At 51.6% G+C, this 25,837-nt stretch overlaps 1 protein-coding gene across 1 annotated transcript in view; it reads right to left on the bottom strand.

Annotated features, from left to right (window-relative positions):
- Positions 1-4,700: 4,700 nt before the first annotated feature.
- Positions 4,701-25,837, bottom strand: part of LOC139383167 (1-phosphatidylinositol 4,5-bisphosphate phosphodiesterase zeta-1-like) — a 44,180-nt gene continuing 23,043 nt past the window's right edge. Inside the window, exons 5-12 of the mRNA XM_071127550.1 lie at positions 17,236-17,284; positions 16,978-17,100; positions 16,529-16,669; positions 15,780-15,896; positions 15,006-15,178; positions 9,147-9,273; positions 5,471-5,617; positions 4,701-4,783 (exon numbers count right to left, since the gene is read on the bottom strand). Coding sequence (XP_070983651.1) covers positions 4,701-4,783; positions 5,471-5,617; positions 9,147-9,273; positions 15,006-15,178; positions 15,780-15,896; positions 16,529-16,669; positions 16,978-17,100; positions 17,236-17,284 — 960 coding nt within the window. The remainder of the gene's footprint in view (positions 4,784-5,470; positions 5,618-9,146; positions 9,274-15,005; positions 15,179-15,779; positions 15,897-16,528; positions 16,670-16,977; positions 17,101-17,235; positions 17,285-25,837) is intronic.

The following is a 25,837-nucleotide window of genomic DNA, read 5'->3' as shown; positions in this document are numbered from 1 at the left end:
CCTGCCCTAGTCCCATCCCCAGTTCAGCTCTAGTCCCATCCCCGGCCCCAGTCCCATCCCCAGCCCAGCCCTAGTCCCATCCCCAGACCTAGTCCCATCCCCAGCTCAGCCCTAGTCCCATCTCCAGACCTAGTCCCATCCCCAACCCTAGTCCCATCCCCAGCTCAGACCTAGTCCCATCCCCAGCTCAGACCTAGTCCCATCCCCAACCCTAGTCCCATCCCCAGCCCTAGTCCCATCCCCAGCTCAGCCCTAGTCCCATCTCCAGCCCTAGTCCCATCCCCAGCCCTAGTCCCATTCCCAGCTCAGACCTAGTCCCATCCCCAGCTCAGACCTAGTCCCATCCCCAGTCCTAGTACCATCCCCAGCTCAGTCCTAGTCCCATCTCCAGCCCTAGTCCCATCTCCAGCCCTAGTCCCATCCCCAGCTCAGACCTAGTCCCATCTCCAGCCCTAGTCCCAGCTCAGACCTAGTCCCATCCCCAGCTCAGACCTAGTCCCATCCCCAGTCCTAGTACCATCCCCAGCTCAGTCCTAGTCCCATCTCCAGCCCTAGTCCCATCTCCAGCCCTAGTCCCATCCCCAGCTCAGTCCTAGTCCCATCTCCAGCCCTAGTCCCATCCCCAGCTCAGACCTAGTCCCATCTCCAGCCCTAGTACCATCCCCAGCTCAGTCCTAGTCCCATCTCCAGCCCTAGTCCCATCTCCAGCCCTAGTCCCATCCCCAGCTCAGACCTAGTCCCATCTCCAGCCCTAGTCCCAGCTCAGACCTAGTCCCATCCCCAGCTCAGACCTAGTCCCATCCCCAGTCCTAGTACCATCCCCAGCTCAGTCCTAGTCCCATCTCCAGCCCTAGTCCCATCTCCAGCCCTAGTCCCATCCCCAGCTCAGTCCTAGTCCCATCTCCAGCCCTAGTCCCATCCCCAGCTCAGACCTAGTCCCATCTCCAGCCCTAGTCCCATCTCCAGCCCTAGTCCCATCCCCAGCTCAGTCCTAGTCCCATCTCCAGCCCTAGTCCCATCCCCAACTCAGTCCTAGTCCCATCTCCAGCCCTAGTCCCATCCCCAGCTCAGCCCTAGTCCCATCTCCAGCCCTAGTCCCATCCCCAGCTCAGCCCTAGTCCCATCTCCAGCCCTAGTCCCATCCCCAGCTCAGACCTAGTCCCATCCCCAGCTCAGACCTAGTCCCATCTCCAGCCCTAGTCCCATCTCCAGACCTAGTCCCATCCCCAGCTCAGACCTAGTCCCATCTCCAGACCTAGTCCCATCCCCAGCTCAGACCTAGTCCCATCTCCAGCCCTAGTCCCATCTCCAGCCCTAGTCCCATCTCCAGCCCTAGTCCCATCCCCAGCTCAGACCTAGTCCCATCTCCAGCCCTAGTCCCATCCCCAGCTCAGACCTAGTCCCATCCCCAGCTCAGACCTAGTCCCATCTCCAGCCCTAGTCCCATCTCCAGACCTAGTCCCATCTCCAGCCCTAGTCCCATCCCCAGCTCAGACCTAGTCCCATCCCCAGCTCAGACCTAGTCCCATCTCCAGCTCAGACCTAGTCCCATCCCCAGCTCAGACCTAGTCCCATCCCCAGCTCAGACCTAGTCCCATCTCCAGCCCTAGTCCCATCTCCAGACCTAGTCCCATCTCCAGCCCTAGTCCCATCCCCAGCTCAGACCTAGTCCCATCTCCAGACCTAGTCCCATCTCCAGCCCTAGTCCCATCCCCAGCTCAGACCTAGTCCCATCTCCAGCCCTAGTCCCATCTCCAGACCTAGTCCCATCTCCAGACCTAGTCCCATCCCCAGCTCAGACCTAGTCCCATCTCCAGCCCTAGTCCCATCTCCAGACCTAGTCCCATCTCCAGCCCTAGTCCCATCCCCAGCTCAGACCTAGTCCCATCCCCAGCTCAGACCTAGTCCCATCTCCAGACCTAGTCCCATCCCCAGCTCAGACCTAGTCCCATCTCCAGCCCTAGTCCCATCTCCAGCCCTAGTCCCATCTCCAGCCCTAGTCCCATCCCCAGCTCAGACCTAGTCCCATCTCCAGCCCTAGTCCCATCCCCAGCTCAGACCTAGTCCCATCCCCAGCTCAGACCTAGTCCCATCTCCAGCCCTAGTCCCATCTCCAGACCTAGTCCCATCTCCAGCCCTAGTCCCATCCCCAGCTCAGACCTAGTCCCATCCCCAGCTCAGACCTAGTCCCATCTCCAGCTCAGACCTAGTCCCATCCCCAGCTCAGACCTAGTCCCATCCCCAGCTCAGACCTAGTCCCATCTCCAGCCCTAGTCCCATCTCCAGACCTAGTCCCATCTCCAGCCCTAGTCCCATCCCCAGCTCAGACCTAGTCCCATCTCCAGACCTAGTCCCATCTCCAGCCCTAGTCCCATCCCCAGCTCAGACCTAGTCCCATCTCCAGCCCTAGTCCCATCTCCAGACCTAGTCCCATCTCCAGACCTAGTCCCATCCCCAGCTCAGACCTAGTCCCATCTCCAGCCCTAGTCCCATCTCCAGACCTAGTCCCATCTCCAGCCCTAGTCCCATCCCCAGCTCAGACCTAGTCCCATCCCCAGCCCTAGTCCCATCCCCAGCTCAGACCTAGTCCCATCCCCAGACCTAGTCCCATCCCCAGCTCAGACCTAGTCCCATCTCCAGACCTAGTCCCATCTCCAGCCCTAGTCCCATCCCCAGCTCAGACCTAGTCCCATCCCCAGCTCAGACCTAGTCCCATCTCCAGACCTAGTCCCATCTCCAGCCCTAGTCCCATCCCCAGCTCAGACCTAGTCCCATCTCCAGACCTAGTCCCATCTCCAGCCCTAGTCCCATCCCCAGCTCAGACCTAGTCCCATCTCCAGACCTAGTCCCATCTCCAGCCCTAGTCCCATCCCCAGCTCAGATTTGATTTGATGCAGAGATGGGATGCAGGGATCCATTGAAGAGATTTACCAGGTGGAACAAAGTCATGTAATCAATCACCATTCTCCCAGGAGGCTACGGACCTGGGCAACCTGCTCTGCACGACATTCATAAGGGCTGAGTCCCAAATGGGACCATATTCCCTATATAATGCACTACGTTTGACCAGGGCCACATGGGCCATTAGGGACTCATATGGGGAGTTATTGAGGGTAGGGATGAGAATAGACTACATTGTATACTGTTTTGGTTTCAATAATATAAACCTCTTATGAAATGTTTTTTTATATCACCCAGTGCACAGGGCCTTTCTCAAGGGTTTGGTCTTTTTAACTTTTAAACCGTGGCAGCTGCTGCTAGCCCTTTCCAATGCCTTGTTTTATGTGTTATTCTTATCTTAACTCTGAGACAGTCACATTGGTCTTAAGACAGTCCCTTCAGTCCCGGGGTGATTCTATTGTTAGAACTGTTGCACATTGGTTCCTTGTAAAGTATTGTAAGTCACGAAAGTTTTGAATGTTTTTGTTACATGGTTTTCCACCATCGTAAGCGGTTGATTGTCATGTCTGTAATAGAGTATTCTACTTTATTCTCCATCCAGCCTTCCCTCCCTCCCATCCAGCCTTCCCTCCCTCCCATCCAGCCTTCCCTCCCTCCCAGCCTTAGTCAGTCCCATCCCCAGCCTTAGTCAGTCCCTGTCCCATCCCCAGCCTTAGTCAGTCCCATCCCCAGCCTTAGTCAGTCCCAGTCCCATCCCTAGCCTTAGTCAGTCCCTGTCCCATCCCCAGCCTTAGTCAGTCCCAGTCACACCCCCAGCCTTAGTCAGTCCCATCCCCAGCCTTAGTCAGTCCCATCCCCAGCCTTAGTCAGCCCCATCCCCAGCCTCAGTCAGTCCCAGTCCCATCCCCAGCCTTAGTCAGTCCCAGTCCCATCCCCAGCCTTAGTCAGTCCCTGTCCCATCCCTTGCCTTATTCAGTCCCATCCCCAGCCTTAGTCAGTCCATGTCCCATCCCCAGCCTTAGTCAGTCCCAGTCCCATCCCCAGCCTTAGTCAGTCCCTGTCCCATCCCTTGCCTTAGTCAGTCCCATCCCCAGCCTTAGTCAGTCCCTGTCACATCCCCAGCCTTAGTCAGTCCCTGTCCCATCCCCAGCCTTAGTCAGTCCATGTCCCATCCCCAGCCTTAGTCAGTCCCTGTCCCATCCCCAGCCTTAGTCAGTCCCTGTCCCATCCCCAGCCTTAGTCAGTCCCTGTCCCATCCCCAGCCTTAGTCAGTCCCTGTCCCATCCCTTGCTTTAGTCAGTCCCTGTCCCATCCCTTGCCAAGTACCTCAACTCCACCATGACTTCATCCACAGAGTTGAATGCAGAAACGGAACTCCTTCGAGTCACTATGCGTCAATACTTCAACAATTGAAATACCCTTACTTTGTACAGTGCCTTCAGAAAGTCCCAGTCCCATTGTCCTGCTGATCTATATCACTAGATCTATTCCACTAGTTTCCGTACAATACTGTATATCAGACTTGTTCTATGCCAATAAATCAGATATCTATATCATACAGTACCTACATCCACTTTTAATTACTTGCTGCTGCCTGGAACTAGCAAAGGGCCTTTATCAATGCTGAGCCTGGGTAATGGAGAAATGAAGTGGTTCTAGGTATGCCACACATGGAGACGTCCTAGGAAGATTTCTAGGGGGTTTATAGAAGTACCAGACGAAGACAAAGAGATGCTGAATCCAGGCTGAGATGCAATGGTTAGGTCCTGGAGAAGGAGAAGTTATCAGATGGAGAGGTGCTAGGAGTACCAGATGAAAATGAAGAGAGAAGCTGGATCCAGGCTATAGCCCTCTCTAGACAGGAGAGGAACCCAGCGGTACCCTGGAGAGATGGGAATACAAGCACATGCAACTAATGGAAACGATGTCTCAATACAAAGGATGCTGCCTACCTGCCTCGAAAGGAAGCATCCTTGTGGATTGGAACACAGTCCATGTCACTGTTCAGGCCTGATTATGTCAATCACTCATGACTGTGTGTTCTCTCTCTTTACCCCTCTCCCTCGCTAACCCTCTTCCTCCCCATCCATCTCTTCCTTCCCCTCCCTCGATAACCCTCTTCCTCCCTCGCTAACCCTCTTCTTCCCTCGCTAACTCTCTTCCTCCCCCTCCCTCGCTAACCCTCTTCCTCCCTCTAACCCTCTTCCTCCCTCTAACCCTCCCCCTCCCTCGCTAACCCTCTTCCTCCCCATCCATCTCTTCTTCCCCTTCCCTCTCTAACCCTCCCCCTCCCTCGCTAACCCCCCCTCCCTCGCTAACCCTCTTCCTCCCAATCCATCTCTTCCTCCCCCTCCCTCGCTAACCCTCTTCCTCCCTCTCTCTCCTTATCCTCCCCCTCCCTCTCTTCCTCTCTTCCCCTCTTCCTCCCTCTCTCTCCTCATCCTCCCCCTCTTTCTCTTCCCCTCTTCCTCCCTCTCTTCCCGTATTCCTCCCCCTCCCTCTCTCTCTTCATCTTCCCCCTCTCTCTCTTCCTCTCTCTCCCTCTCTCTCCTCTTCCTCCACCTCTCACCTTTCTTCATGCTGATGAAGGGGATGGTGTACTGTCCTATAAACTCAGAGGTGAGTCCTGTCTGGTCTCTTACAGTGAAGCGGATGAGGCTGAGGTCAGGGACAGAGATGGTGAAGTTCATGGCCGAGTCCCAACGAGGGCTCAGAGCTGTGGGAGGGAGCCAGAACAGTTACTATTTCCACCCTCAAACCTCCCCACCCACTCAAAGCCCCTATGAATAGGTGAACTCTCTATCTCTCCCTCTTGTCTCCACCTAGCAGTCCATGTCTTGGTGATGTGTTCTAGATAAGCTGAATCCCTATTCGTTTACATCTAGGAAGTGCTTGGGCTTTAGAACAGGCTAGGTCCAAATGAAGGGTGATACGTGACCAGGGGATGTAAACGCCTCCATAGAATAACGACTATCAAAACAATCTAGGGTACGATATGGCACCCTATTCCCTATATATAGTGATCTACTTTAGACCAGGGCCCTATAGAACCATATTCCCTTTATAGTGCACTACTTTAGACCAGGGCCCTATAGAACCCTATTTTCTATATAGTGATCTACTTTAGACCAGGGCCCTATAGAACCCTATTCACTATATAGTGCACTACTTTAGACCAGAGCTCTATTTGGGCCCTGGTCAAAGCAGGGCCCTGGGAACCGAGTAAGGTGCTACTATATCTGATGCTATCAAGAAACAATTAGACTCTTGAGTTGCGTCTTTAACACTTCGTTCATGAGTTCATTATCGCTGAGGGCAGATGAAAGCAGACAGAGGAGATTGAATGAGACATGTCCTGTTTTAAAACAGACAGAAACACATGTTATTGTACACCCAGCCTTAAAATTATGGAAATGCTTCACAAGCTGTTAATGAAATGGTCCACATTGACATGTGTATAAGTGATATTCTTGAATATGCAAATACAACTTTTTATATAGTCTCCAGTAGCAAAAATCTAAGTCACAAATGACATTACTGCACTGTATTTATAGTGTATATGTCTAGTGTCCTCGCTTGGCTCTCTTTTCTTTCCCCTCTCTAGTGAGAGCAGCCTGTCCTCTCTCCTCTCTAGTGAGTGCAGCCTGTCCTCTCTCCTCTCTAGTGAGTGTAGCCTGTCCTCTCTCCTCTCTAGTTGCCCCTCTCTAGTGAGTGCAGCCTGTCCTCTCTCCTCTCTAGTGAGTGCAGCCTGTCCTCTCTCCTCTCTAGTGAGTGCAGCCTGTCCTCTCTCCTCTCTAATGAGTGCAGCCTGTCCTCTCTCCTCTCTAGTGAGTGCAGCCTGTCCTCTCCTCTCTAGTGAGTGCAGCCTGTCCTCTCTCCTCTCTAGTGAGTGCAGCCTGTCCTCTCTCCTCTCTAGTGAGTGCAGCCTGTCCTCTCCTCTCTAGTGAGTGCAGCCTGTCCTCTCTCCTCTCTAGTGAGTGCAGCCTGTCCTCTCTCCTCTCTAGTGAGTGCAGCCTGTCCTCTCTCCTCTCTAGTGAGTATAGCCTGTCCTCTCCTCTCTAGTGAGTATAGCCTGTCCTCTCTCCTCTCTAGTGAGTGCAGCCTGTCCTCTCTCCTCTCTAGTGAGTGCAACCTGGCCTCTCCTCTCTCGTGGACCCTCTCCTCTCTAGTGAGTGCAGCCTGTCCTCTCCTCTCTAGTGAGTGCAGCCTGTCCTCTCCTCTCTAGTGAGTGCAGCCTGTCCTCTCTCCTCTCTAGTGAGTGCAGCCTGTCCTCTCTCCTCTCTAGTGAGTGCAGCCTGTCCTCTCCTCTCTAGTGGACCCTGTCCTCTCCTCTCTAGTGGACCCTGTCCTCTCCTCTCTAGTGAGTGCAGCCTGTCCTCTCCTCTCTAGTGGACCCTGTCCTCTCCTCTCTAGTGGACCCTGTCCTCTCCTCTCTAGTGGACCCTGTCCTCTGTCTGATATACAGTATCGTGTCTCTCTGCCCTCTGTGTTCTTTCTGAGCGCTCGTGTCTCTCTGTCCTCTGTGTTCTTTCTGAGGGCTCGTGTCTCTCTGTCCTCTTGTGTTCTTTCTGAGGTCTAGTGTCTCTCTGTCCTCTTGTGTTCTTTCTGAGGGCTCGTGTCTCTCTGTCCTCTTGTGTTCTTTCTGAGGTCTAGTGTCTCTCTGTCCTCTTGTGTTCTTTCTGAGGTCTAGTGTCTCTCTGTCCTCTTGTGTTCTTTCTGAGGTCTAGTGTCTCTCTGTCCTCTGTGTTCTTTCTGAGGTCTAGTGTCTCTCTGTCCTCTGTGTTCTTTCTGAGGTCTAGTGTCTCTCTGTCCTCTGTGTTCTTTCTGAGGGCTCGTGTCTCTCTGTCCTCTTGTGTTCTTTCTGAGGTCTAGTGTAGCCTACTGTAGTTAAAGGATGAGCCCTCTACTTCTCTAAAGGCAAACCAGACAGTGTGCATCCCAAATCACACCCTATAGCCTAAAGTGCACTACCTGGATCCTGATCAAAAGCAGTGGACTACATAGGGGAAAGAGTGCACTTTGGAACTCACACTGTGCCTTTTGAAGAGGCTAGCTCATCAGCACATTTCGCCCTCGGAAGCCCAAGAGCTGTCGGCCCGGGAATTGGATTCACGGGGAGAAGAATTAAAGTTTTATCAAGTGGTTTCCTAGGGCAGGAGACTGGTCTCTATGAGTATGGGTTCTGACTGTAGATTCAAACAGTACTTTGAGATCACAGCTAGTCTGCTCCTCTGTACACTGTATCACTCTGAGACTTTGTAGGATGAGCCCGTTTTTTCTTCCAGACATTGACTGTCTATTTCCAGACATTGACTGTCTATTTCCAGACATTGACTGTCTATTTCCAGACATTGACTGTCTATTTTCAGAAATTGACTGTCTATTTCCACACATTGACTGTCTATTTTCAGACATTGACTGTCTATTTCAAGACATTGACTGTCTATTTTCAGACATTGACTGTCTATTTTCAGATAATTGACTGTCTATTTCAAGACATTGACTGTCTATTTCAAGACATTGACTGTCTATTTCCAGACATTGACTGTCTATTTCCAGACATTGACTGTCTATTTCCAGGTATTGACTGTCTATTTCCTGACATTGGCTGTCTTTTCCTGACATTGACTGTCTATTTCCAGACATTGACTGTCTATTTCCAGGTATTGACTGTCTTTTTCCTGACATTGACTGTCTTTTCCTGACATTGACTGTCTATTTCCAGACATTGACTGTCTATTTCCAGGTTTTGACTGTCTATTACCTGACATTGACTGTCTTTTCCTGACATTGGCTGTCTTTTCCTGACATTGACTATCTTTCCCAGACATTGACTGTCTATTTCCTGACATTGACTGTCTATTTCCTGTCATTGACTGTCATAGGTTCCTTCACATACTCTAGTATTTGTTTGTTTGCTTCACCGTCGTGTTTGTTCATGCCTTTGTTACAGGACTCACGCACACTCCAATCTAACCACGTCTGAGTCGCGGTGCCTCTCATATGTACCCGTCTCTATCTATGCTTCAGAACACACAGTTGCTCGGTTACCATTAAGTAGATTCAATCCGGACCGCGGGAGATCCGCGTCACAGCGCAATTGACATTTTAAAGGTAATTTCCGATTGATCTGACTTATGCAATGTTTACCGTGAATGCGGTTTCTACGAACAAGGAAACATTGCCTTTAAAAAGGGCGACTGCCCCACTATTGAATCAGTGGGACAGTCGCTTGGAGGACTCACAGTTGTGTCTGACAGTGTCTGTGTGTCTCCTGCAGGAGTCTGAGTGGACACTGTGGATCTCCACGCGTACGAAGGGGTCCAGGGCCTTGCCGCTCCGCGGAACAGGCAGGTTGGAGCCACTGATAACCTTCACACAAGGGACAGGGACAGAGACAGGAGCTGTTAGTGTTTTTCCCTCTGAACACCTTACATTAATTCTGTCTCTGTGACCCCAGAGATGGTTGAACCCAGCATGCCATGGCGTAAGACAGACAGACATACATACAGACAGACAGACAGACAGGTGGTAGACAGACAGACAGACAGACAGGTGGTAGACAGACAGACAGACATGTGGTAGACAGACAGACATGTGGTAGACAGACAGACAGGTGGTAGACAGACAGAGACAGACAGGTGGTAGAAAGAGACAGACAGACAGACAGACATACAGGTGGTAGACAGACAGACAGGTGGTAGACAGAGACAGACAGACAGACAGGTGGTAGACAGAGACAGACAGACAGACAGGTGGTAGACAGAGACACAGACAGACAGGTGGTAGACAGACAGACATGTGGTAGACAGACAGGTGGTAGACAGAGACAGACAGACAGACAGACAGGTGGTAGACAGACAGACAGACAGGTGGTAGACAGACAGACAGGTGGTAGACACAGACAGACAGACAGACAGGTGGTAGACAGAGACAGGCAGGTGGTAGACAGACAGACAGACAGACAGGTGGTAGACAGACAGACAGGTGGTAGACAGAGACAGACAGACAGACATGTGGTAGACAGACAGGTGGTAGACAGACAGACAGGTGGTAGACACAGACAGACAGACAGACAGGTGGTAGACAGACAGACAGGTGGTAGACAGACAGACAGGTTGTAGACAGACAGACAGGTGGTAAACAGACAGACAGGTGGTAGACAGACAGACAGACAGGTGGTAGACAGACAGACAGACAGACAGACAGACAGACAGACAGACAGACAGACAGACAGACAAGTGGTAGACAGACAGACAGGTGGTAGACAGACAGACAGACAGACAGACAGGTGGTAGACAGACAGACAGGTGGTAAAAAGACAGACAGACAGGTGGTAGACAGACAGACAGACAGGTGGTAGACAGACAGACAGACAGGTGGTAGACAGACAGACAGACAGACAGACAGGTGGTAAAAAGACAGACAGACAGGTGGTAGACAGACAGGTGGTAGACAGACAGACAGACAGACAGACAGACAGACAGACAGACAGACAGACAGACAGACAGACAGGTGGTAGACAGACAGACAGACAGACAGACAGACAGACAGACAGACAGACAGACAGGTGGTAGACAGACAGACAGGTGGTAGACAGACATTGGAATTTCAGTTTCCTTACTGAATTCCAAATTCAATTTTTTTCTCATTGCTTTTCAATGAGGATGTAAATGTTCCAATGCGATGGGGCGTGTGTTCTTATGCCTGCCTCGGGGCCTGGTGCCAGGGATTCATCAGCACTACGAGTGGGCATGGGGGAGAGAACCGAGTGAGCGAGGGAAGGAGGGAGGAAGGGAGGAGGGAAGTAGAAGTGTAATTACACCAGTCTGGCAGGCTTATCTGTAGTCCACTCTCTCCTCTTCTCTCGTCCCTATGCCCAACCCTGATCAAAGACAAACCTGCATGCAAGTTATCTGGAAATGCCTGCCTGGCACCGGTGGATCCGCCTCACTCAGGAAACAGGAAGTCAATGACCCCCCCCCCCCCCCCCCCAACTGCCTCATAGTGGTGCTATAGGTATTGTGAGGTTTGATCATCAGCCCGGTGATTACCAGGCTAGTGTTACATGTGTCGGACTGAACATCAGTTAAATCACTGTGTGATGGACTGATCCGTGACTCATTGATTTAGGGTAAGGGGGAACTATACATGACTATGGGGTTTCTGGGGGGTTATGGTAGTTACACACAATCCCAAATCTCACTCAGATTGGGTCAGTGAAGTCCATTCTTCTGCTCAAGGAAACCGATTGTTAGGAAATAGATTGGAAAAACAGTATGCCAAATAGATTGGTAAAACAGTATACCAAATAGATTGGTAAAACAGTATACCAAATAGATTGGTAAAACAGTATACCAAATAGATTGGTAAAACAGTATACCAAATAGATTGGTAAAACAGTATACCAAATAGATTGGTAAAACAGTATACCAAATAGATTGGTAAAACAGTATACCAAATAGATTGGTAAAACAGTATACCAAATAGATTGGTAAAACAGTATACCAAATAGATTGGTAAAACAGTATGCCAAATAGGTCCATAGAGTTGAAAAGGAAGCAGCGTTATTTTCTTACCTCTTCTAGTTGAATTATTCAATACAGCAGCATACCTATTTATAAGTGAACATTATTCTATTTATAAATCTGATTCCACTGGACTTGAAAGCTCTGCAGGGCTTTCTAGGAGGCTTTCCCTGGAGTGGAGTACCAGACCTGAAGCACAGGATGTTGATACATAAAGGTTTTTTTTGTTTTTTTCTCTGATAAGAGAATACATGTATTTTTCATGCGCAGGGGGAGTCTAGTTTAGTCTACTGAAGCAATAAGGCCCGAGGGGGTATGGCATATGGCTAATATACCACGGTTAAAGGGCTGTTCTTACTCACAACGCAATGCAGAGTGCCTGGATTTACAGCCCTTAGCTGTGGTTAATTTGCCTTAAACCACAAACCCCCAGAGGTGCCTTATTGCTATTATAAACTGGTTACCAACGTAATTACAACAGTAAACAGGTCATTCTACGTCATACCCGTGGTATATTGTCTGTTATAAACTGGGTGGTTTGAGCCCCGAATGCTGATTGGCTGACAGCCAATCAATAAGTGCATTGAGGACGTCGTCCCCACAGTGACTGTACGTACATACCCCAACCAGAAGCCATGGATTACAGGCAACATCCTCACTGAGCTAAAGGGTAGAGCTGCCGCTTTCAAGGTAGCTTATAAGAAATCCTGCTATGCCCTGCGACCAACCATCAAACAGGCAAAGCATCAGGCAAAGCATCTGAAGCTCTGATGCTCATCTTATGTGGCAGGGCTTGCAAACTATTACAGACTACAAAGGGAAGCACAGCTGCGAGCTGCCCAGTGACACGACCCTACCAGACGAGCTAAATTACTTCTATGCTCGCTTCGAGGCAAGCAACACTGAGGCATGCATGAGAGCATCAGCTGTTCTGCAAGCCCCATCCCCCTCTCCCTGCCTCCCCCTTTCCTCCTTCAACTAGGCTGCTGTGGTCAGAGAGACGTCGTAAATTCCTGAGGATCTCCTCATGGACACACAGTATAGAGAGAGTACATTTTCATAGAGGACAAAGGAAATCCTTCCACCTCACAGAACTTGAGGTACAAACAAATTTCATGTTCTGGAGAAAGTATAAAAGATCGGTGAAGAATCCAGCTACGAACTGGTCCGTTTGTCACAACTTGGGGAAGCTCATGGGAGACGGTGTGTCCACATTACCATAACGCTGTTTGAATAATAGCCTCAGATATGAGGTTTACATCTAATTGTTGTATAAGATGAATGAGTGAGGATGATACTGTTTGTATAATTGTGTAATATGATTGTGGACTGTTTAATGAAGAAAAATACAATTCCCTTTTGATTTGAACTAAATCAGAGGACCGCCCCTGAGCCCAGTTAGGGTCAGGCCTCCTGGGACAGCCCTTTTTCGGCCCTTCCGAATAAAACCCCCACTCGGGTTTTCGATCAGCAGACCGAGCTTACCTCAATTACGAGATGGCTAAAGGTTGCAGACCATGTTTTTCTCCATTAGGAGGACAAAGGTTGTAGATCATTGCTGAATCTTTTAACCATACCACGTGGTTAAACTCTTAGACTATCGATACCGACAGAATAAGAACAAGTCTTTGATATTAATTACTAGTCTGCAGCTAGGAATTCGGTATCATTGAACGCGAAAAAAGACAACCGCCGAAACATCCACTCTATAACGAAACGAATGAATGTCACTCTGAACTACCCACTATAACCACAACAGAGAGAGAGAGAGGGATAGAGACGGACAATTATACAAAATAAATTAACTTTTCACCAGCGATCAAGACGACACACTGAGCGTAAATATATATATTGATTGCAATTGTTCCCGAATGAGTAAGCGTTCATGTGCAAATTAACATTTCAATTGTTATAATTATCACTTTGTAGTGACTAGGTCTACCTACACCTGTTGTACACCTGTTGTATTCAGCATTTCACTGTAAGGTTTACCTACACCTGTTGTATTCAGCATTTCACTGTAAGGTTTACCTACACATGGTGTATTCAGCATTTCACTGTAAGGTTTACCTACACCTGTTGTATTCAGCATTTCACTGTAAGGTCTACTACACCTGTTGTATTCAGCATTACACTGTAAGGTCTACTACACCTGTTGTATTCAGCATTTCACTGTAAGGTCTACTACACCTGTTGTATTCAGCATTTCACTGTAAGGTCTACTACACCTGTTGTATTCAGCATTTCACTGTAAGGTCTACTACACCTGTTGTATTTGGCGCACGTGACAAATAAACTTTGATTTGATTTGTATTTGTAATGCATTCCACTGCGCTTGGCCTTTGAGTGTATTTGGAATGGTACCGTGTCTTGTAAATAAAACCCACAAGCATCTCTCTTTCTCATGCACTGGAGCAGCTCGTTTACGTATACAGTACAAACAAAGGACAGCGTTTAATTGGAGTCTGTAGAGTCTTCTCCTTGAGTCTGCTAATGTAGACCGGGAGGCCACAAACTGAAACTGGTCTTTGACTTCCCAGAGATAATGTGTTTTTTAGTCTATCTATGTTGCTGTGGAAGTGGATGTGGTAACGTAACCCCAAAAAGTTCTAGAGGTAGAGACGCTGTAGGTTTGAGGTAGAGACGCAGTAGGTTAGAGGTAAAGACGCAGTAGGTTAGAGGTAGAGAGGCAGTAAGTTAGAGGTAGAGAGGCAGTAAGTTAGAGGTAGAGACGCAGTAAGTTAGAGGTAGAGACGCAGTAAGTTAGAGGTAGAGACGCAGTAAGTTAGAGGTAGAGACGCAGTAGGTTAGAGGTAGTGAAGCAGTAAGTTAGCGGTAGAGACGCAGTAAGTTAGAGGTAGAGACGCAGTAAGTTAGAGGTAGAGACGCAGTAGGTTAGAGGTAGAGACGCAGTAAGTTAGAGGTAGAGACGCAGTAAGTTAGAGGTAGAGACGCAGTAAGTTAGAGGTAGAGACGCAGTAAGTTAGAGGTAGAGACGCAGTAAGTTAGAGGTAGAGACGCAGTAAGTTAGAGGTAGAGACGCAGTAAGTTAGAGGTAGAGACGCAGTAGGTTAGAGGTAGTGAAGCAGTAAGTTAGCGGTAGAGACGCAGTAAGTTAGAGGTAGAGACGCAGTAGGTTAGAGGTAGAGACGCAGTAAGTTAGAGGTAGAGACGCAGTAAGTAGAGAAGCAGTAAGTTAGAGGTAAAGACGCAGTAAGTTAGAGGTAGAGACGCAGTAAGTTAGAGGTAGAGACGCAGTAAGTTAGAGGTAGAGACACAGTAAGTTAGAGGTAGAGACGCAGTAAGTTAGAGGTAGAGACGCAGTAAGTTAGAGTTAGAGAAGCAGTAAGTTAGAGGTAGAGAAGCTGTAAATTAGAGGTTGAGAAGCAGGAAGTTAGAGGTAAAGGTAGATATAAATGTTCCAGATAGGATGGACACCCCCTCCCACACAACACTCCCTCCCCTCCCCCCACATCCCCCCACATCCCTCCCCTCCCCCCACATTCCTCCCCTCCCCCCACATTCCTCCCTTCCCAACTCACACACACACATCCTTGCATCACACAGTTCTAGTACCTTCAGCAGTAGGTGTGCTGGCTTCAGGTTGTGACGGTAACTGTTTGGATTAAAGCCCCACCGATTGGTTCTGAGGAAGAGGGGTTTGAGGACGTAACCACAGCCACCGTTGTCCTGGAAACGGCCGTTGTTCAGGTCCATGGGCAGGCCCAACGACTGGAAGTTCAGAGCCACTGTAAAGAAGAGTCCAGATGACACAATGTCAGCATTGCCACACGGGCACAGACAAGACCAGACAGATTACATTCTCCGGCCCTCCGTCATCCTAGATTAGACCGGGATTGGACTGCAAGACACAAATCTAAACATTCAATGTATTTCCTTACAGTTCAACATTACCAAGCACAGCCAGGGGTCTTTGAATATAGCTTGATGTGTTTATTGAAAAGTTGTTTTGTTTTCATGTCAAATAGAATGACAAAGGTGATTCATCTCCTTCTGCCTTCAAGCAATTAAAATGATGTTGTCATCAATCTCAGTCTTACCGAAGAAACAAAGTCGTCATGAAAGGAATACAAAGTGAATGTCTGTGCCATAAATACATTTTATTTTTGCAAAGTTTTTTTTTTTTGTGACTATTTTCAAATGTAACGTCAAGTTTATTTTTCATAATGAATGAATTGAAGATCGTATTGACTCAAGCTTTCACATTTAAACACAGCAAGAAAGAATGATCGCACCAAGGGGGTCCAAAGACCATTACGTTATAATTTACATTCCAGGAAGTTTTGGTGTGAACGTGGAGCTCATTCAAAACTTTTTCTGTCCACCTACCCATCTGTGAGCCCACATTCCAGAACCCCTGAGGGTTGTAGTTGGAGGACAGGGTTCTAGAGGCTGCTGGGTAGATCCTGGTGATGAACACCATGTTGTGCTGGATGAAATCTGGAGCTGAGAGATGAGAACATGTGTTTTTTTGTACATTTCTCTGGATACGATGGACTGCTATATGAACTAAAATGACATGAGGAGACTAGGAAAGTACATGGTAACTTCATTAGCATCACATGACTAGAAGTTACTAGAAGTAACATTTTAGTTCATATAGCAGTCCATCGTACAAATGCTTATCCTGATTAAATTGGTATTACTCGTTCAGGGACAGGGTGTCCTTGCAGCATTATACATAGACTTTGTGCTTAAAAAAAAAGCCACTTCAAGGAGCCATTATAGCAAGAGGCTGATAATGGCTGTTGAGTGAAATCCATCACAACTCATCTGTCACTGCGTCATTCCCCTCCACTCTATCTCCGTAGCACAATGACCTGTTTACTGATTGTGCTTTGAATTCGAATCTCAACAGTCTCTTTTCATTCAAATCTCAATAGACTCGTTTCATTCCAATTCTCAACCGTCTTTTTTTCCCTTTTCACAGTATGAATATGAGACACTCAAACTCCTGTCTTTACTGCTGCCTGTGTTCAACACTTGATACATTGCTAGATACTTGCAAATGTGGTCCCCCCCCCCCCCCCATGTGCAGTTTGAAACACTAATTTGGTAAGTCTTCCAAGGTACAAAACCTGAGGTCTTGACCAGCTTGTGTGCCTTCTTCTCCCCCAGAGAGGTATTCTCATAGTACTGCTGGTGTTCTCTGGCATGGCTAAAGCTGTGGAACTTCACTGACTTGGTGTAGACCACCAGGTTAGATAGAGACTCAGCAACTACTGCTGCCTTCTTTCTCTTTGAGAGAGAGAGAGAGAGAGAGAGAGAGAGATTGCGAGAGAGAGAGAGACAAATTGCGAGAGAGAGAACAATAAACACATTAAGGTTGTGACTAGGGTTAGGGTTGAGCTGGCGAGTGGAAATTAAACTCTAGGGTTAGGATTAAGGTTAGGGACAGGACAACCTCACTGACCCTGCTTTAGTGCTAGTGTTTATAGGGAGATGTACAGGTACAGTTTATCCGTGTCCTCTAATCTAATATACCAGTGTATAATACCTGATATCATACCTCATTAAGAACCCTGACTTACTTTCTTCCGTTTCAATTTGGAATGGTGCTTTGTTTTGAGATTAGGCTCCTCTTCCTCATCATCATCGTCATCCTCTTCCTCACTGTCTTCCCCCTCTGAGTCTCTCTCTCTCCTGTCCTCTGAGTCTCTCTCCCTCCTGTCCTCTGAGTCTCTCTCTCTCCTGTCCTCTGAGTCTCTCTCCCTCCTGTCCTCTGAGTCTCTCTCTCTCCTGTCCTCTGAGTCTCTCTCCCTCCTGTCCTCTGTCTCTGACTCACTTTGAGGACTGAGCTTTTTGTTCTTAATCAGGATTTTATATTTCAGCTCCTGTCAACCCAGAGACATAATCCACATATCTGATCTGTCTCAGCGGGAAAGAGACAGTCAGGAAAAACGTTTCACAAAGAACATTTTTAAGTTTCCGGGTCCAGTGGCAGGCGTTGATATGCGTAGCCTTATCGTGGCTTTCTTTTGCCGACTATCAATTAATGGACTTGTTTTCTACCGATTGTAAATAGTAAACACCATGTTAAGGTGTGGGACATTCATTGTATGACAAGAAAGAACAAGCAGGTCTATTTCACTTCAGCAGATGGTATAACCTGGCCATCCACAATTCACCTGAAGCTGGAGTCTTATATCTCCCTCACTAACTGTAAGCATCAGCTGTCAGAGCAGCTAACCGATCACTGCATCTGTACACAGCCCATCTGTAAATAGCCCACCCAACTACCTCATCCCCATACTGTATTTATTTATTTATCTTTCTCCTTTGCACCCCACTATCTCTACTTGCACATTCATCTTCTGCACATCTATCACTCCAGTGTTTAATTTCTAAATTGTAATTATTTTGTCTCTATGGCCTATTTATTGCCTTACCTCCCTAATCTTACTACATTTCAACACACTGTATATAGACTTTTCTATTGTGTTATGTACATAACCCATCTGTAATTTAGCCCAAACAACTACCTCTTCCCTTACTGTATTTATTTTGCTCCTTTGCACCCCATTATTTATATCTCTACTTTGCACATTCTTCCACTGCAAATCTACCATTCCAGTGTTTTACTTGCTATATTGTATTTACTTCGCCACCATGGCCTTTTTTTGCCTTTACCTCCCTTATCTCACCTCATTTGCTCACATCGTATATAGACTTATTTTTCTACTGTGTTATTGACTGTATGTTTGTTTATTCCATGTGTAACTCGGTGTTGTTTGTGTCGCACTGCTTTGCTTTATCTTGGCCAGGTCGCAGTTGTAAATGAGAACTTGTTCTCAACTGGCCTACCTGGTTAAATAAAGGTGAAATAAAATAAACAAACCTGTGGGAACATATAAACCATGTTTCTGATAAAGAATTCGGCCAATAGATTAAGAGCTAGGTGCTGCTGCAGCTACAGGTGTCTATTTGACTGTTTACATTCTGTTTTCTTCCTGACCCACCGTAACATCAAGTCTACTAACTAAACTATGAAGGTCTGAAAATGGCTCCTTATTATTTTTATTCGTATTTTTTTTTTTTTTTTTTTGGGGGGGGTTAGGGAGGGGGGAACCAGAGAGGGAGGGATGGGGGTTAGGGAGGGGGGAACCAGAGAGGGAGGGCTGGGGGTTAGGGAGGGGGGAACCAGAGAGGGAGGGCTGGGGGTTAGGGAGGGGGGCTGGGGGTTAGGGAGGGGGGAACCAGAGATGGAGGGCTGGGGGTTAGGGAGGGGGGAGCCCGGAGAGGGAGGGCTGGGGGTTAGGGAGGGGGGAACCAGAGAGGGAGGGCTGGGGGTTAGGGAGGGGGGAACCAGAGAGGGAGGGCTGGGGGTTAGGGAGGGGGGCTGGGGGTTAGGGAGGGGGGAACCAGAGAGGGAGGGCTGGGGGTTAGGGAGGGGGGAACCAGAGAGGGAGGGCTGGGGGTTAGGGAGGGGGGCTGGGGGTTAGGGAGGGGGGAACCAGAGAGGGAGGGCTGGGGGTTAGGGAGGGGGAAAACCAAAGAGGGAGGGCTGGGGGTTAGGGAGGGAGGAACCAGAGAGGGAGGGCTGGGGGTTAGGGAGGGGGGAACCAGAGAGGGAGGGCTGGGGGTTAGGGAGGGGGGAGCCGGAGAGGGCTGGGGGTTAGGGAGGGGGGAACCAGAGAGGGAGGGCTGGGGGTTAGGGAGGGGGGAGCCGGAGAGGGTTGGGGGTTAGGGAGGGAGGAACCAGAGAGGGAGGGCTGGGGGTTAGGGAGGGGGGAGCCGGAGAGGGCTGGGGGTTAGGGAGGGGGGTTATGGAGGGGGGAACCAGAGAGGGAGGGCTGGGGGTTAGGGAGGGGGGAGCCGGAGAGGGCTGGGGGTTAGGGAGGGGGGAAACAGAGAGGGAGGGCTGGGGGTTAGGGAGGGGGGAGCCGGAGAGGGAGGGCTGGGGGTTAGGGAGGGGGGAGCCGGAGAGGGAGGGTTGGGGGTTAGGGAGGGGGGAGCCTGGAGAGGGAGGGCTGGGGGTTAGGGAGGGGGGACCTGGAAAGGGAGGGCTTGGGGTTAGGGAGGGGGGAGCCGGAGAGGGAGGGATGGGGGTTAGGGAGGGGGGAACGAGAGAGGGAGGGATGGGGGTTAGGGAGGGGGGAACCGGAAAGGGAGGGCTGGGGGTTAGGGAGGGGGGAACCAGAGAGGGAGGGCTGGGGGTTAGGGAGGGGGGAGCCGGAGAGGGAGGGCTGGGGGTTAGGGAGGGGGGAGCCGGAGAGGGCTGGGGGTTAGGGAGGGGGAGCCGGAGAGGGAGGGCTGGGGGTTAGGGAGGGGGGAGCCGGAGAGGGCTGGGGGTTAGGGAGGGGGGAGCCGGAGAGGGAGGGCTGGGGGTTAGGGAGGGGGGAGCCGGAGAGCGAGGGCTGGGGGTTAGGGAGGGGGGAACCAGAGAGGGAGGGCTGGGGGTTAGGGAGGGGGGAACCAGAGAGTGAGGGCTGGGGGTTAGGGTGGGGGGAACGAGAGAGGGAGGGCTGGGGGCTAGGGAGGGGGGGCTGGGAGTTAGGGAGGGGGGAGCCGGAGAGGGAGGGCTGGGGGTTAGGGAGGGGGGAAGCAGAGAGGGAGGGATGGGGGTTAGGGAGGGGGGAACCGGAAAGGGAGGGCTGGGGGTTAGGAAGGGGGGAACCAGAGAGGGAGGGCTGGGGGTTAGGGAGGGGGGAGCCGGAGAGGGAGGGCTGGGGGTTAGGGAGGGGGAACCAGAGATGGAGGGCTGGGGGGTAGGGAGGGGGGAACCGGAAAGGGAGGGATTGGGGTTAGGGAGGGGGGAACCAGAGAGGGAGGGATGGGGGTTAGGGAGGGGGGAACCAGAGAGGGAGGGATGGGGGTTAGGGAGGGGGGAACCGGAAAGGGAGTGCTGGGGGTTAGGGAGGGGGGAACCAGAGAGGGAGGGCTGGGGGTTAGGGAGGGGGGAGCCGGAGAGGGAGGGCTGGGGGTTAGGGAGGGGGGAGCTGGAGAGGGCTGGGGGTTAGGAAGGGGGGAGCCGGAGAGGGAGGGCTGGGGGTTAGGGAGGGGGGAGCCGGAGAGCGAGGGCTGGGGGTTAGGGAGTGGGGAACCAGAGAGGGAGGGCTGGGGGTTAGGGAGGGGGGAACAGAAAAGGGAGGGCTGGGGGTTAGGGAGGGGGGAACCAGAGAGTTCCACTGCAAATCTACCATTCCAGTGTTTTACTTGCTATATTGTATTTACTTCGCCACCATGGCCTTTTTTTGCCTTTACCTCCCTTATCTCACCTCATTTGCTCACATCGTATATAGACTTATTTTTCTACTGTGTTATTGACTGTATGTTTGTTTATTCCATGTGTAACTCGGTGTTGTTTGTGTCGCACTGCTTTGCTTTATCTTGGCCAGGTCGCAGTTGTAAATGAGAACTTGTTCTCAACTGGCCTACCTGGTTAAATAAAGGTGAAATAAAATAAACAAACCTGTGGGAACATATAAACCATGTTTCTGATAAAGAATTCGGCCAATAGATTAAGAGCTAGGTGCTGCTGCAGCTACAGGTGTCTATTTGACTGTTTACATTCTGTTTTCTTCCTGACCCACCGTAACATCAAGTCTACTAACTAAACTATGAAGGTCTGAAAATGGCTCCTTATTATTTTTATTCGTATTTTTTTTTTTTTTTGGGGGGGGGGGGGGGGGTTAGGGGGGGGGGAACCAGAGAGGGAGGGATGGGGGTTAGGGAGGGGGGAACCAGAGAGGGAGGGCTGGGGGTTAGGGAGGGGGGAACCAGAGAGGGAGGGCTGGGGGTTAGGGAGGGGGGCTGGGGGTTAGGGAGGGGGGAACCAGAGAGGGAGGGCTGGGGGTTAGGGAGGGGGGAGCCCGGAGAGGGAGGGCTGGGGGTTAGGGAGGGGGGAACCAGAGAGGGAGGGCTGGGGGTTAGGGAGGGGGGAACCAGAGAGGGAGGGCTGGGGGTTAGGGAGGGGGGCTGGGGGTTAGGGAGGGGGGAACCAGAGAGGGAGGGCTGGGGGTTAGGGAGGGGGGAACCAGAGAGGGAGGGCTGGGGGTTAGGGAGGGGGGCTGGGGGTTAGGGAGGGGGGAACCAGAGAGGGAGGGCTGGGGGTTAGGGAGGGGGGAGCCGGAGAGGGAGGGCTGGGGGTTAGGGAGGGGGGAACCAGAGAGGGAGGGCTGGGGGTTAGGGAGGGGGAAAACCAAAGAGGGAGGGCTGGGGGTTAGGGAGGGAGGAACCAGAGAGGGAGGGCTGGGGGTTAGGGAGGGGGGAACCAGAGAGGGAGGGCTGGGGGTTAGGGAGGGGGGAGCCGGAGAGGGCTGGGGGTTAGGGAGGGGGGAACCAGAGAGGGAGGGCTGGGGGTTAGGGAGGGGGGAGCCGGAGAGGGTTGGGGGTTAGGGAGGGAGGAACCAGAGAGGGAGGGCTGGGGGTTAGGGAGGGGGGAGCCGGAGAGGGCTGGGGGTTAGGGAGGGGGGTTATGGAGGGGGGAACCAGAGAGGGAGGGCTGGGGGTTAGGGAGGGGGGAGCCGGAGAGGGCTGGGGGTTAGGGAGGGGGGAAACAGAGAGGGAGGGCTGGGGGTTAGGGAGGGGGGAGCCGGAGAGGGAGGGCTGGGGGTTAGGGAGGGGGGAGCCGGAGAGGGAGGGTTGGGGGTTAGGGAGGGGGGAGCCTGGAGAGGGAGGGCTGGGGGTTAGGGAGGGGGGACCTGGAAAGGGAGGGCTTGGGGTTAGGGAGGGGGGAGCCGGAGAGGGAGGGATGGGGGTTAGGGAGGGGGGAACGAGAGAGGGAGGGATGGGGGTTAGGGAGGGGGGAACCGGAAAGGGAGGGCTGGGGGTTAGGGAGGGGGGAACCAGAGAGGGAGGGCTGGGGGTTAGGGAGGGGGGAGCCGGAGAGGGAGGGCTGGGGGTTAGGGAGGGGGGAGCCGGAGAGGGCTGGGGGTTAGGGAGGGGGAGCCGGAGAGGGAGGGCTGGGGGTTAGGGAGGGGGGAGCCGGAGAGGGCTGGGGGTTAGGGAGGGGGGAGCCGGAGAGGGAGGGCTGGGGGTTAGGGAGGGGGGAGCCGGAGAACGAGGGCTGGGGGTTAGGGAGGGGGGAACCAGAGAGGGAGGGCTGGGGGTTAGGGAGGGGGGAACCAGAGAGTGAGGGCTGGGGGTTAGGGTGGGGGGAACCAGAGAGGGAGGGCTGGGGGCTAGGGAGGGGGGGCTGGGAGTTAGGGAGGGGGGAGCCGGAGAGGGAGGGCTGGGGGTTAGGGAGGGGGGAAGCAGAGAGGGAGGGATGGGGGTTAGGGAGGGGGGAACCGGAAAGGGAGGGCTGGGGGTTAGGAAGGGGGGAACCAGAGATGGAGGGCTGGGGGTTAGGGAGGGGGGAGCCGGAGAGGGAGGGCTGGGGGTTAGGGAGGGGGAACCAGAGATGGAGGGCTGGGGGGTAGGGAGGGGGGAACCGGAAAGGGAGGGATTGGGGTTAGGGAGGGGGGAACCAGAGAGGGAGGGATGGGGGTTAGGGAGGGGGGAACCAGAGAGGGAGGGATGGGGGTTAGGGAGGGGGGAACCGGAAAGGGAGTGCTGGGGGTTAGGGAGGGGGGAACCAGAGAGGGAGGGCTGGGGGTTAGGGAGGGGGGAGCCGGAGAGGGAGGGCTGGGGGTTAGGGAGGGGGGAGCTGGAGAGGGCTGGGGGTTAGGAAGGGGGGAGCCGGAGAGGGAGGGCTGGGGGTTAGGGAGGGGGGAGCCGGAGAGCGAGGGCTGGGGGTTAGGGAGGGGGGAACCAGAGAGGGAGGGCTGGGGGTTAGGGAGGGGGGAACAGAAAAGGGAGGGCTGGGGGTTAGGGAGGGGGGAACCAGAGAGGGAGGGCTGGGGGCTAGGGAGGGGGGGCTGGGAGTTAGGGAGGGGGGAGCCGGAGAGGGAGGGCTGGGGTTTAGGGAGGGGGGAAGCAGAGAGGGAGGGATGGGGGTTAGGGAGGGGGGAACCGGAAAGGGAGGGCTGGGGGTTAGGAAGGGGGGAACCAGAGAGGGAGGGATGGGGGTTAGGGAGGGGGGAGCCGGAGAGGGAGGGCTAGGGGTTAGGGAGGGGGAACCAGAGATGGAGGGCTGGGGGTTAGGGAGGGGGGAACCGGAAAGGGAGGGCTTGGGGTTAGGGAGGGGGGAACCAGAGAGGGAGGGATGGGGGTTAGGGAGGGGGGAACCAGAGAGGGAGGGATGGGGGTTAGGGAGGGGGGAACCGGAAAGGGAGGGCTGGGGGTTAGGGAGGGGGGAACCAGAGAGGGAGGGCTGGGGGTTAGGGAGGGGGGGAACCGGAAAGGGAGGGCTTGGGGTTAGGGAGGGGGGAACCAGAGAGTGAGGGATGGGGGTTAGGGAGGGGGGAACCGGAGAGGGAGGGGGGAACTGGAGAGGGAGGGCTGATGGTTTACTGGGAGGGGTTTCTGTGTGGGAAAGGACCGATGGTTTCCCTGTGGGTCCTGCTTTTAGTTTAATTCATGGGTTTATCAACACAAAATTATGTTTTTTTCCAGGTAAGTTGACTGAGAACACATTCTCATTCACAGCAATAATCTTTGTAATAGTTACAGGGGAGAGGAGGGATGAATGAGCCAATTGTAAACTGAAGATGATTAAGGTGACCATGGTCAAATTGGGAATTTAGTCAGGACACCAGGGTTAACACCCCTACTCTTACAATAGTGCCATGGGATCTTTAGTGATCACAGAGAGTCAGGACACCCGTTTAACACTCAATCTGATCCTACACAGGGCAAAGTCCCCAATCACTGCCCTGGGGCATTGGGATATTTTTTTTTAGACCAGAGAAAAGGGTGCCTCCTGTTGGCCCTCCAACACCACTTCCAGCAGCATCTGGTCTCCCATCCAGGGACTAACCAGGACCAACCCTGCTTAGCATCAGAAGCAAGTCAGCAGTGGGATACAGTGTGGTACGCTGCTGGCCAATAATAACAATGACATCATTAATATAACATTCCTTTTTTTGAAAAACAATTTTGCAACGCTAGCTGTTCTCTCTTGGAATTTGAAAGGACTAAATTGCCTTACCAAACATTCCAGCTGTCTTGATATTCTAGAAAGAAACCATATTGACACAGCAATGCCCCGAGAAACACGTCGGCTCCATCAGAACGCACAGCGAATGCGGAACCATTTGTATGTGCTGGCTGCTTCTTCATCAGCCCCGAACAAAACTAAAGGTCTCATCATGATGATACATAACTCAAAATCATCAGGTAAAGGTGAAGCCCTTGAAGGCAGAATCACTTTCCTTGACCCTCTAGAGTCCATTTGTCCGCTTGGCTCGCTGGAAAACTATTCTGAACAAAAAAAATTATATACGCAACATGTAAAGTGCTGGTCCCATGTTTCATGAGTTGAAAGAGAAGATCCCAGAAATGTTCCATACGCACAAAAGCTTATTTTGAGAAGAAGAAAAAATTACACATTTCTACACATCCCTGTTAGTGAGCATTTCTCCTCCTTTGTCAAGATAATCCATCCACCTGACAGGTGTGGCATATCAAGAAGCTGATTAAACAGCATGATCATTACACAGGACCGTAAAAAGGCCACTCTAAAATGTGCAATTTTGTCACACAACAGAATGACGTAGACGTCTCAAGTTTTGAAGGGGAGGTGCAATCGGCATGCCGACTGCAGGAATGTCCACCAACGCTGTTACCAGATAATTTTATATTACATTCTCTACCACAAGCCACCTCAAACAATTTTTTTTTAGAACTTCGCACAGTCATTGAAGAGGAGACAACATTCCACAGGCCACAATCAACAGTCTGATCAACTCTATGCAAAGGAGATGTGTCGCGCTGCATGAGGCAAATGGTGGTCACACCAGACACTGACCGCTACTTTTTTTTAAAGATATCTGTTACCAACAGATGCATATCTGTATTCCCAGTCATGTGACATCCATGTATTAGGGCCTAATGAATGTATTTAAATTGACTGAATTGATTGTAACCCAGTAAAATCTTTGAAATTGTTGCATGTTGCGAATATATCCCCATAAAAATTAGTTTGCTAGAGATATCTGTTTTTTTGACAATGAGACATCCCCAACATAACCTTCCCCAGATCTGTGCCTCGACACTATCCTGTCTTCTCACAATGTCGTGTGTAGCGTCTGAACCATTTGGCATACAAAACTATTATTACCCCTCTACGGAAAGATGCCTCCCCCAAACACGACGTGTTCCGTTTTCTGTGTGTGTGTGTGTGTGAGAGGGGGGGGGGGGGGGGGTAGAGGTGTGTTTCTAGTGGGGGGTGTGGGGGGGCAGGTAGAGATGTGTTTCTAGTGGGGGCGTGTGGGGGGGGCAGGTAGAGATGTGTTTCTAGTGGGAGGGTGTGGGGGGGGCAGGTAGAGATGTGTTTCTAGTGGGGGGGTGTGGGGGGGGCAGGTAGATATGTGTTTCTAGTGGGAGGGTGTGGGGGGGGGCAG

Source organism: Oncorhynchus clarkii, chromosome 2 (assembly GCF_045791955.1).
Source record: "Oncorhynchus clarkii lewisi isolate Uvic-CL-2024 chromosome 2, UVic_Ocla_1.0, whole genome shotgun sequence".
NCBI lineage: Eukaryota > Metazoa > Chordata > Actinopteri > Salmoniformes > Salmonidae > Oncorhynchus > Oncorhynchus clarkii.
Note: the sequence above shows the minus strand (reverse complement) of the source record. Positions and strands in the feature narration are given on the sequence as shown.